Source organism: Sitophilus oryzae, unplaced genomic scaffold (assembly GCF_002938485.1).
Source record: "Sitophilus oryzae breed Bouriz unplaced genomic scaffold, Soryzae_2.0 scaffold_172_pilon_pilon, whole genome shotgun sequence".
In the NCBI taxonomy this organism is placed as follows: Eukaryota; Metazoa; Arthropoda; class Insecta; order Coleoptera; family Curculionidae; genus Sitophilus; species Sitophilus oryzae.
This window is the reverse complement of record NW_022146424.1, coordinates 748,977-761,844: the sequence shown is the minus strand read 5'-3', so window position 1 is coordinate 761,844 and position 12,868 is coordinate 748,977. Positions and strand designations below refer to the sequence as shown.

The 12,868-nt window shown below is 32.4% G+C and overlaps 2 protein-coding genes across 5 annotated transcripts in view; one reads left to right on the top strand and one right to left on the bottom strand.

Annotated features, from left to right (window-relative positions):
• LOC115881660 (netrin receptor UNC5C) overlaps positions 1 to 12,868 on the bottom strand; it is a 452,006-nt gene that overhangs the window by 135,267 nt on the left and 303,871 nt on the right. The gene's annotated exons all lie outside the window — the stretch shown is intronic.
• Positions 6,759 to 11,906, top strand: LOC115881662. 4 transcript variants are annotated; one of them, XM_030899239.1, is made up of 3 exons: positions 6,759 to 7,075; positions 7,741 to 8,467; positions 10,281 to 11,906. In XM_030899239.1, exons 1-2 carry the CDS (start codon positions 6,910 to 6,912, stop codon positions 8,460 to 8,462), a joined length of 888 nt encoding a protein of 295 aa, XP_030755099.1. In that variant the 5' UTR covers positions 6,759 to 6,909; the 3' UTR covers positions 8,463 to 8,467; positions 10,281 to 11,906. The 4 variants fall into 4 exon arrangements, with proteins under 4 accessions (XP_030755099.1, XP_030755096.1, XP_030755098.1 ...); XM_030899236.1 differs by lacking the exon at positions 7,741 to 8,467; XM_030899238.1 differs by lacking the exon at positions 10,281 to 11,906 and having other exon boundaries at positions 7,741 to 9,440.

Here is a 12,868-nt window from a genome sequence, read left to right as displayed (position 1 = left end):
ACTAATAAATATAAAATAAGTTTATTTAAATCCGAACATCTATTTTTTTTGTTCTTATAATGTCATTTCTATAGAGAGCATAGGCGATCTCTCGGATGTACAGGGTGTCCCAAACATTATTATCATCCAAAGAATATATTAAAAGCGAATTATAACGAGAAAACTTTCTTGGACTGGGTCCTTTTGAACTGGATGGCATGTGTCCAGCAGTTTACCATTAGCTGAAGAAATATGATTTTTCGGTTGGGGAGTATAAATTCATTATTAAACAACATGATTACCATTAAAAGAATATACTAAAACAGAATTATAACGAGAAAACTTTCCTGGACTGGGCCCTCTTGAACTGGATGGCCTTTGTTCATCAACATTTTATCATTAGCTGAAGAAGTATGACCCTTGGGTTGGGGGTATAAATTTATTATTAAATAACATTATTACCATTAAAAGAATATACTAAAACCGAATTATAACGAGAGAACTTTCCTGGACTGGGCCCTATTGAACTGGATGGCCTTTGTCCGTCAACAGTTTATCATTAGCTGAAGAAGTATGACTCTTGAGTTGGGGAGTATAAATTCATTATTAAATAACATTATTATCATTCAAAGAATATATTAAAAGCGAATTATAACGAGAAAACTTTCTTGGACTGGGTCCTTTTGAACTGGATGGCATATGTCCATCAGCAGTTTACCATTAGCTGAAGAAGTATGATTCTTGAGTTGGGAGTATAAATTCATTATTAAATAACATTATTATCACCAAAAGAATATATTAAAAGCGACTTATAACGAGAAAACTTTCTTGGACTGGGTCCTTTTGAACTGGATGGCATGTGTCCATCAGCAGTTTACCATTAGCTGAAGAAGTATGATTCTTGAGTTGGGGGGTATAAATTCATTATTAAATAACATTATTATCATCCAAAGAATATATTAAAAGCAAATTATAAGGAGAAAACTTTCTTAGACTGGGTCCTTTTGAACTGGATGGCATGTGTCCATCAGCAGTTTACCATTAGCTGAAGAAGTATGATTCTTGAGTTGGGGGGTATAAATTCATTATTAAATAACATTAATATCATCCAAAGAATATATTTAAAGCGAATTATAACGAGAAAACTTTCTTGGAACTGGGTCCTTTTGAACTGGATGGCATGTGTCCATCAGCAGTTTACCATTAGCTGAAGAAGTATGATTCTTGAGTTGGGGGGTATAAATTCATTATTAAATAATATTATTATCATCCAAAGAATATATTAAAAGCGAATTATAAGGAGAAAACTTTCTTGGACTGGGTCCTTTTGAACTGGATGGCATGTGTCCATCAGCAGTTTACCATTAGCTGAAGAAGTATGTTCTTGAGTTGGGCGGTATAAATTCATTATTAAATAACATTATTATCATCCAAAGAATATATTAAAAGCGAATTATAAGGAGAAAACTTTCTTGGACTGGGTCCTTTTGAACTGGATGGCATGTGTCCATCAGCAGTTTACCATTAGCTGAAGAAGTATGATTCTTGAGTTGGGGGGTATAAATTCATTATTAAATAACATTATTATCATCCAAAGAATATATTAAAAGCGAATTATAAGGAGAAAACTTTCTTGGACTGGGTCCTTTTGAACTGGATGGCATGTGTCCATCAGCAGTTTACCATTAGCTGAAGAAGTATGATTCTTGAGTTGGGGGGTATAAATTCATTATTAAATAACATTATTATCATCCAAAGAATATATTAAAAGCGAATTATAAGGAGAAAACTTTCTTGGACTGGGTCCTTTTGAACTGGATGGCATGTGTCCATCAGCAGTTTACCATTAGCTGAAGAAGTATGATTCTTGAGTTGGGGGGTATAAATTCATTATTAAATAACATTAATATCATCCAAAGAATATATTAAAAGCGAATTATAACGAAAAAACTTTCTTGGACTGGGTCCTTTTGAACTGGATGGCATGTATCCATCGGCAGTTTACCATTAGCTGAAGAAGTATGTTCTTGAGTTGGACGGTATAAATTCATTATTAAATAACATTATTATCATCCAAAGAATATATTAAAAGCGAATTATAACGAGAAGACTTTCTTGGACTGGGTCCTTTTGAACTGGATGGCATGTGTCCATCGGCAGTTTACCATTAGCTGAAGAAGTAGGTTCTTGAGTTGAGGGGTTATGTATTAGTTCGAGTATGGTCATTGGAATGTGGTATATTAATATTCCATGGGTATATTGATAAATGGCGTTTAAATTATAAGAAAATGCATTTACTGCAAAAACTTGAAGAGATAGGTAAAAAATGGCATAATACAATTTGATAGACAATTAAATTTTGTATCTGATTCTCATAAAATATATAGGGTATTCCATTTAAGTTAAACAAGTTATTGTCGGTTAAAGCTAGTAATTATTTAAAATAAATTTTTAGACACTCTGTATAAGGTAGTATAGTTTTTATTATTGCAACATAAAATTTAGTAAATAGAAATACTTCAGTACAATATTTGGCTTTAAAAACTTTAATACGCCTAGAGAAATAAAGCATTAAAATTATCACTGTATTTTGACAAAAACCTAAATATTTCAAAAACGGTTTCAAAAAAGATTAAACTGCGGTAAACCTTAATCATATTTACCTTTATTTTAATCCTAGAAGCTACTAATGTAATAATCCACTGGCTATTCCATTTAAAAAATATAACTTTCATTTTTTTTTATTTATTTGGGATACTGTATCTTGTAAAAATATTTTTAAATTGTAGCTCTATAGTCCTCCAACGAACCCAAAATTTACAATTTGCAAAAATCTAATCGTTTAGCTACAATACTCCGTGTCGTATGTGGTGAACAATCCTGTATTTCGAGAAACTCTGGTTACGCTCGTTGAATTTGTGTGTCAGTTTAATAATATTTTTTGGTACTTTTATGCCTAGGCGTTAAAATTTTCTCTACAAACGTCAAGAAATGACAAGGTTCGAGAACTTAGATCTTATTTCGAGAATTGATAGCAATGTGCGAAGTGACACTTTTTTCATTTTCCTACGTTACCATGACACGGTGCGCGAAGTAATGCGCGAAATGCCTATTTCGCACACTGCATGTAAATTTTATATGGGATTTTGGAATTTTGATTTTTGGAAAATGAAGAACTAAATCATAACTAATTAGTTATTTCGAAATATTCAAGAATAAGCAAATAACAAATATCAAACTTAACACTAAAGCATATTCTAGTTATTATTTACAATATTAACATTAATAGTACAACCAGTACACGAACCAATATTTAATCCTAAACTAAATAGTTCTGATTTTGCTTGAGATATGGGGGATATAATGTAATAATAATAATGTGAGATAGTATGTATTGGTGACGACCTTGTGATTGTTGATCCTTGTGATCCTTGTGACATTAATGTTTCTTATGTTATTTTAGAACTAAAAAAATAATGGGATATTCTAGTAAGAGAAAAAAAGGAAGAAACAAACAATACAGGGAGCAGACATTTAGTCCATTTTTTTTAAATTAGAGATGTTGCCCAATTCTGGAGTTGTGTGGATATGAGTAAGTACAACTTGATATAATTAATTTATTATTGATAGATTTTCTAAAAATTATAAAGTTACCGCCGCCACTGCCTTGAAGACGGAGTGTATTCTATTTAGCGCTTCGTCTTGATCCAATTGTGAGATTTAGGCCAGCCGAACAGGCACAAGATACCGTCTTGTAATTTTTCTTTCCTCGTTCGTCGGTGTATCTGATAAGTTCGGAAATATTTCGAGAAGAGTTACGGTTTTTTATTTAGATCAAGAGCCTCGATAAGCCCTAATTTTATGCGAAAAGATACAAGTGCTATGACAGCTAGATTTATTTATCTGTCATTTTTTATATTTATGATTTTGATATACAAAAAAAAATAGAAGAATTTATTTAGATTGCTGTGTCTTAATTTAAACAATTTCTGCAGTATCACAGCCTGTTCATAACCAGCCTGCCGAATTACGATGATTATGTGTTTTATGATTATGTCCCTAAATTCAACAATTTCCGAATTATGAAGTTTTGATTTTGAAATGTTAAACGAAAATTTTGAAATTTCCAGACTTGATATAATCTCATTTTATACATCTCTAAATGCTCACTTGAAAACTAATGTCAAATATTATTAAGTACCTACCACAGTTTCCGCAGAATGACGTCGATAATTGAAACCGAACACACCGAAATTAATTAAATCGAATTGTTTAAGTGATATTTTCAAAAGTCAATAACTCGGAAACGGTTGGTTTGAGGTACATTGTGTGAATCTGGATTTTTTTTCTTATTGAAGGAAGTACCGTGACTTTGTGACTGATCCTGTATACTTAAATTTATTACCCGCTAATAGATATTTGAAAATTCTATAACTTTTATATTTAACATTTTGCGGTACCTCTTATATTTTACGTAATAATCGCCATGTATTATGTATAAAGTATCCAATCTAGATACTGTAGTTTTCCAAAAAAATAGTAATGCATCTTGAGCAAACTTAGAAACACGACCTTTTGTATTCAAAGAAAAATATAAATCGATATTTTGGCGTATCGATAATTAATAGCCTCTCTAATAGCTGGTTGTTTGGTCTTTTAAAACTTTTCAAACTTAGTTTTCGCTCCCGCTCTATAATTTCCCTCTCGGAAAAAGTATCGTTCCGGTCATAAATTTTTCACGGCAAAATTTCCTCGTGTTTCTATTGTATTTATCAGTTCAAGGAAGACAGTGGCGGTCCCTCAATAAGTGCGCATGAGAAACCGAAAAATTTCCTCGTTTCTATTTTATTTATCGGCGGAAGGAAGACAGTGGCGGTCCCCCAGTAAGTGCGCATGAGAAACCGTGTATGGCCGAAGGAAATATATACAGGGTGTCCCAAAAATAAGTGCAAATATTTTAACTGGTAGTATAGTTCAACCCCAGAAACACGCCTGAGTTTTTTTTGCGAAAAAAAAATGTTGAAAATTTAAAATTTTTCTTGACATTTTCCGGGAAATTTGAAAAAACTTTTTAGTGCCACTTGTTTATTCACCTGAGATTTCTCTACGGTGTATCTAAACCTTGCAGTGTTGCAACCTCTTATGTTATCCACATTCTACATAGTTCTACATTTATAAATTCATAGACAAATTTCTACTCAAAAATTAGGAATGTTAAATTTAATCTTTTATCAGTGCATAGAAAAAAAACACATTAATTATTTTTAGTACTTACCCTTTCAATGAAAACTTAACAAAAACCACCGAAAATTAACTAAAACATTACGTTTATGACGTTTACGAAAATGATTCATCATATTATTCACAACCAGGTCACAAAAAAGAAATTCCTAAAATGTTTATCGTAATTTAGAATTCAATATATCAAAAACAGCTCATCGAATAATCGATTAATTTCTGTTTTGTTTGTTTTCTTTCATGTTTCTTTGTGTTATTTGAACCACTGATTTACAAAACACCTTGAAAAGCGCACATTATTTTGAATACCGTCTCTTATCGCCACTTTACGAACACTTTCAATCTAAGAAAATACATGTTTCACTCAACAATTTTAAATACGTATTTTGTTTTTTCGCTATTTTTTCGATGTATTTCGACAGCCCCTCAGTCGCGCGTCGGCCAAGAGTGCCACGTGTGAACTGGTCCTTTGAGCCGCGCCGTCGTGGCGGGCTTGCGTCCGACGACGATGCCGTAGTTACAACAATTTCAAATTCAAAACATTCGAAGCAATCAAATTCGTATTAAATTTTAAAAATAAAACAGAGAAACATGAAAAGAAACAAACAAAACAAAAATGAATTGATTATTCGTCGGGCTGTTTTCGATAAACATTTTAGAAATTTCTCTTTTGTGACCTTATCAATAATCAATTCATTTTTGTTTTGTTTGTTTCCTTTCATGTTTTTCTGTTTGATTTTTATAATTTAATAAGAATTTGATTGCTTCGAGTGTCTTGAATTTGAAATTGTTGAAACTGCGGCAACCTCGCATGACGCAAGCTCGAGACGCCGGCGCGACAAAGGAGCAGTGAGCAGTTACCAACCAGTGATGCGCGGCTATCTTGGCCTACGGTTGGGTCGTCAACGGAATTGTCGAAATACATGGAAAAAATTGCGAAAAAACAAAATACGTATTTAAAATTGTTGAGTGAAACGTGTATTTTCTTAGATTGAAAGTAGTCCGTAAAGTGGCGGTAAGAGACAATAATTATCAACATTTATTCATTCAGAAAGGTATTCAAAGTAATGTGTAATGTGTGCTTTTCAAAGTGTTTTGTAAATCAGTGGTTCAAATTGTGATGAAGCCTATATGAAAATAATGTGTTAAGTTAAAAATGAGGACTGTTATTTTAATCAATATCTGCCGGTGGTTCTCAAAATGTTGCGATTATTTTTTTAAATTTTCAAAGTTAAATAACTCGGTTATTTTCAATTTATTTTAAAAATGGTAAAGAGAAAATATGTTTATTTTGGCCAGATCTACCACCTCTTAAAATATTTGCACTCATTTCTGGGACATTCTGTATTATATTTCAGAAATCTACCTAAGGCTTAACCCGATCCTGTCGTGTGTCACAGCAAAATTCCAAACACACGTGCTTTGATTAAGGCTCGATTAAGGTTTGTAGAGCTTCAGCATTTGCCATAAAATAGCAAGTAATCTGTTACAAAACCATATAAATTATATTTCGTATACTCGTCCAAATAGATATTATACATGTAGTTACACTATTCTTACTTTATCGAGCACATTTTTACAAAGAGTGAATCATAATTTTTTTTCTCTTATCATCCTTGCCGCTGCACGCCCGACCTGGTTGAATCATTACATTATTGTGCTTTATCGAGTACGTACAGTTCGGCAGCTAAAATGCCAAAAAGACGTAGATTTACAAGTGAAAGTGATAGTGATGAGCTAACTGCAGAAAGGGCACGGTTAAGGCGAAAATTAGAACGCCTAGAAACGAAAAGAAAATCAAAGGGAAAACAAATAAGGCGTCGAATTATCGAATCAGACAGTGATGATTCAAGTGGAAGTAAGTAAAACCATGGATGGGGTTACACATTGCTGTTAGTTAATAAGTAACCTATTGTCGAGTTATTTATTAAAAAGACTTAATTAAAACATGTGTCATATAAAAACTTATAATACAATAACGCATACCTACCTAAACATCCGACTGCCGAGATGTGGGGTAAAATCCTTTCCTTCTTGTCTTTTTATTTAAATTACCTTTAAGCAGCCGACTGCCGAGTTGCCTATACGTTATTTTTTTAAATAAATAAATAAATTGTTATAAAAAGTAAATAACAAGAAAAATTACAAAAACCTACAATACAATAACGTATACCTACCTAAACATCCGACTGCCGAGATGTGGGGTAAAATCCTTTCCTTCTTGTCTTTTTATTTAAATTACGTTTAAGCAGCCGACTGCCGAGTTGCCTATACGTTATTTTTTAAATAAATAATATAAATCTCAAACACCAAAAAGAAACTGAACTAATCTATTTTACTTTTTCTTGACAATAATATAAATTGTAAATACGGAGATATGCTCAATGACAAAAAACGTCGTAAAAAACTGCCTAGAGAATCCGTTGTTGTTCTCTGATATGGGACGATTTCATAACAGTTGGGTCGCTTCAGATAATAAATAAATTGTTATAAAAAGTAAATAACAAGAAAAAATTGTTTAATGTTATTCTTTGGATCGAAGGCAAGAACTGCATGAAGTGCAGGTTCACAGGGAAAACGAAATCCCAGATAACCTATGTGAAGAAACCCTGTCAGTAGTGCCAAAAAATATTAGATTTTTACAAGGTCCGGAGATAAATCCAGAGATATCAGAGTCCATAACTGATGCTCAGAAAAATCACGATAAATACATGTCTATTGTACAGAATCAACTGGGAAATGGCTTATCCGCCTTGGCCAAAGGCTTAAATGCACTATTAGTGGACAAAGCGAACGCGGACGTTGGCTCCAAAGTTATGCCCTGCCTTATCGATGCAGGCAAAGTGATTACTGATGCTTTTCATATGATAACGAAAAGCAGGAAATTTCATATTGAAGCTAATCTAAACCCCACGGTTAAAAAAATTGTTCGTGATAGCAAACCCGACAAATTTTTGTGTGGAGAAAATTTTTCGGAAAAATTTAAAGAAGCAAAGAACCACCAACGCACTGGAAAAGAGTTAAAGTTTGCTAAGGCAAATTTTGTAGTAAATAGGCAGTCGTCTTCCACCACCTACGCAAGAAGCTCAGGTCAAAGTGTAAGGAGGTCCTTTAGGAACCAGCCGACTTTAAACTACCGAGGAGCCTACCACAAGAACAAGGTGAAACGGACACCACCACCTCGGACCCAACGAAGGTACCCTGTGAAAGCACCTTATTACCAGAAAGGGGGATATCAAAAATAATGGAGGTGAGTGCATATGGTGGACGGTTAAGATATTTTACCGAGGTATGGAAAAATATAACAAACAGTATAAGTATTTTGTCTTGGTTAGAGGGCTATAAAATACCGTTTAGGGAAAAACCGATTCAGGGTCATAGACCTATAGTAAGTTTACTTAGTGCATCAGAAGAGCGAAAGGTGGCCGTGATTATACTTAAGTTCGAAAAACAGGGCATAATAAGTCAATGTTGTCATAGCAAAAATGAATACATATCCTCCTTCTTTTTAGTTCCAAAATCTGATGGATCCTCTCGATTTATTTTAAATTTAAAAAATTTAAATAAGTTTTTGGCTCCAGTGCCACATTTTAAGCTAGAAAACTATAAATCAGTAAGAGACCTAATTTATAAAAATTGTTTTATGTCAACCATAGACCTTAAAGATGCTTATTATATGATACCAATTAGTCCTAATTTTAAAAAGTTTTTAAGATTTGAATTCAACGGTCTACTGTTTCAATACAATGTAATGCCCATGGGGTTATCCTCCGCACCATATGTATTTACAAAAATGTTAAAACCGGTACTAAATAAACTTAGATCGTTAGGGATTTTTTGTGTTATGTATTTAGATGATATTTTTGTTATTGGTAGGACCCAGCAAGAGACGCAAGACCATGTTAAAAAAATTATTTATTTGTTAGAACATTTGGGCTTTATTATAAATTACAAAAAATGTAAATTAATTCCAGCAAATACATGTAAATATTTAGGTTTTATTTATAACAGCGAAAAGCTTACTGTAGAGTTACCCATGGAAAAGAAAACTAAGATAATATCGTTAGTTACTAAATTACATAATAAAGAAAAAGTATCCATTAAAGAACTTTCAAAGGTATTTGGCACATTAATTGCTGCATGTCCGGCCGTTTCTTATGGGTGGCTCCATATTAAGAGTTTGGAACGATCAAAATACCTAGCCCTTAAGAAATTTAATACATATAAAGCCCAATCTTAATAACAAATCAAATTAAAATCGAACTAAAATGGTGGGAAAATAGTATTTTTAAATTCTGTTAAAAATATAAACATGGAAAATTTTGATTTAGAAATATTTACTGATGCCTCCAATACTGGCTGGGGGGTAGTATGTGGTAATAACAAAACTCATGGATTTTGGGTGAGATTGAAGGAAGTCATCATATAAACTACTTAGAACTTTTGGCGATATTTTATGCGCTTAGGTGTTTTGTCTTAAATAAAAGTCACATAAATATAGTGTTTCGTGTCGATAATAAAACAGCCATAGCATATATCAACAAAATGGGAGGCATTCGATTTCAAAAATTAAATAATCTAAGTAAAGAAATTTGGTCTTGGTGTGAAGAAAGAAATATATTTATTTACGCAACTTATATCGCTTCCAAGGATAACACAGTAGCAGATATGGAATCACGGTCAGTGGCAATCGACACTGAATATTGTTTAAATATGCAATATTTTCAAAAAATAGTTTTTGACTTTGGAAATCCAACAATAGATTTGTTTGCAAGTAATATAAACAGCAAATGTACAAAATTCATTTCATGGCGTAAAGATCCGGGAGCTATAGCATCTGATGCATTTAGCATAAACTGGGGAAATTATAATAATTTTTATGCCTTCCCTCCGTTTTCTCTTGTTGGTAGGGTACTCAATAAAATAATAAGAGATCAAGCAAAAGGTATCTTAATTGTGCCTTTTTGGCAGACTCAATACTGGTATCCATTATTTTTAAGACTTTGCGTCAAAAAACCATTAACTCTACCGCCGAATGAATTTTTATTATTATCTCCTTTCAGGACCCCCCATCCGCTTTGGAGACAATTATCCCTAGTAGTAGGGAAATTATCAGGGGATCATTTCTAAAACGAGGCATTCCTGACGCGGCGATACCAATATTGATTGATTCAATAAGTAAAGCGACTTTTAAACAATATGCAGGAACATATAAAAAATGGTGGTTATTTTGCCAGCGTAATAAGGTAGACATTTACCAGGCAAATGTTGGAAATATTATTGCTTTTCTTAATGACCTTTTTTTAAACAAAGCATCATATACGACTTTAAATACTCATCGGTCAGCATTATCATTAATTCTAAATTACAGTAACGGGGATGAAATTTTGATTAAGAGATTCCTTAAGGGTGTGTACAGGGCTAAGCAATGCTTTCCAAAATACAAGACAACATGGGACCCCCAGCCAGTCTTGGAATATCTAAAGAAATTATACCCGTTAAATACACTTTCTTTGGAAATGCTTACAAAAAAACTCGCATCGTTATTATTATTGGCAACGGGACAGAGACTCCAAACTATTTCTAAGATTAAAATTCAAAATATTCATGGTATAGAATCCTCAAAAATTAAAATTTTTATCACAGAAATACTTAAAACATCAAGTTATAATCGTCAGCAGCCAGTTTTAGAGTTCAATTATTTTACAGAATGTCCGGAGTTATGTGTAGCGAATACATTAAAGGCATATTTGTTAAGAACAAGTTCATTAAGAAAAGATACTGACGAGTATCTTATGCTTACATTTAAAAAGCCCCATCATATAGCTAGTTCCCAAACTATTGGCCGTTGGATAAAAAATATATTAAAAATTAGTGGAATTGATACAAACAAGTATCATTCTCACAATACGAGACATGCTACAACCTCAGCGGCTTTTAGGAAGGGAATTGGTATAGATCAAATCAAAGATACTATAGGATGGTCTCAAAGCTCGCAAGTGTTCCAGAAATTTTACAATCGGCCTTTAGAAGGCAATAAATTAAATTTTGTAGAATTAATTCAGGGAAATAATTAATAATTTTTAAGATATATGTATCTCAGATCTTTCATAATTATAGAAAATAAATGTTTATGTAATATTTTGTTTACCTGCTAAGGTATTATACTTAGGTTTAAGTGTTGATGATATTTTTTTTTGATTGTGTTTTTTGTTATAAACAGAAGGTAAATAAATTTAAGGTTTTGCTTACTGGGAAATATTAGAATTATGTTTAAATATATTATATTTTTAGAAATTTCTATACATAACTTGTTTAATTTAACTGCCAACAAAAAATAGAATTTTAGGGCCTTTAAACATCTACATGTATAATATCTATTTGGACGAGTATACGAAATATAATTTTAAGAACAAACGACTTACCTGTAGGAAGTTCGTTCTGAATTATATGAGTATACTCGTCCAAATAGATATGTCCCATACCCGGTTAATTGTTAAATCCCACCCGAAATTCTATTTTTCCACAAAATGTAATGATTCAACCAGGTCGGGCGTGCAGCGGCAAGGATGATAAGAGAAAAAAAATTATGATTCACTCTTTGTAAAAATGTGCTCGATAAAGTAAGAATAGTGTAACTACATGTATAATATCTATTTGGACGAGTATACTCATATAATTCAGAACGAACTTCCTACAGGTAAGTCGTTTGTTCTTAAAATTATATATCACTGTTATCACAAAACTTCAATCTATTTCCGTATTGTAAGGGAATTTTAAATTATCTCTTTATTTTTGAGAAACTTTAGACCAAACCTAAGGAATATTTTGTTGATGTTTGACCATCAAAATCTTAAAAATAAAGAAGTTTTTCTAAAAATGTGCTACAATACATATACAGTGTAATCCTTTATCATTAATTTCCTTCTTCATTTGTGTAAAAATACTTAGCCAGTTTTACATAAAACGTTTAACGTTAAATGCCAAAGGCTTATTTTGTTATTTTTTCGGACTAGTGAAATTTGCACTCTTAAAGTGTTGAACAACGCGCCGCCACTGGAAAGAAGACAGAAAATCATCGCAAAAGTAGAGACAGTCGTTAAGGAAAACCCTGGGAAATTGCAGTTATTAATGGATGGCCGATATTGATTGCGTTTTTTCCATTTTTCCCTACTTATATTTTCTAATTTTCTTGTAAGCAGTTTTTGTCGTTTAAGCAAATCTATTTTACTTGTAAAAGACTGCTGGATTCAAGGGCATTCCGATTCTTTTTAAAACAAAAAATAACTATTTAATTTTGTAGATTTCTTTTCCATTAGTAAAAAACCTAGACTTCTTTCAAGAGACACCTTCTCAGTTTCTTTGTCTCAATTATTTGTGTCTCATTTTTTTGGTCATTGTATACGTCAAATTCCAAACTAAACCTATTTCGAAATATTTTAACCTAATGACAGGCCGTAATAAACACGTTTAATTAAAAAATAGATCAGGAAAAATTACAGCACGGTCCATAATAGGTTTTTTCCTCTTTATCTAGCCGTTGATCTTAAATAAGCTTGGACACACGCTGGGTACGAGCCGTACCCATGAAAGAAACGCCCCACATCGAAAAGATGGTGTACCATTCTGTTCTGTTCGAAAAGCAATGTAC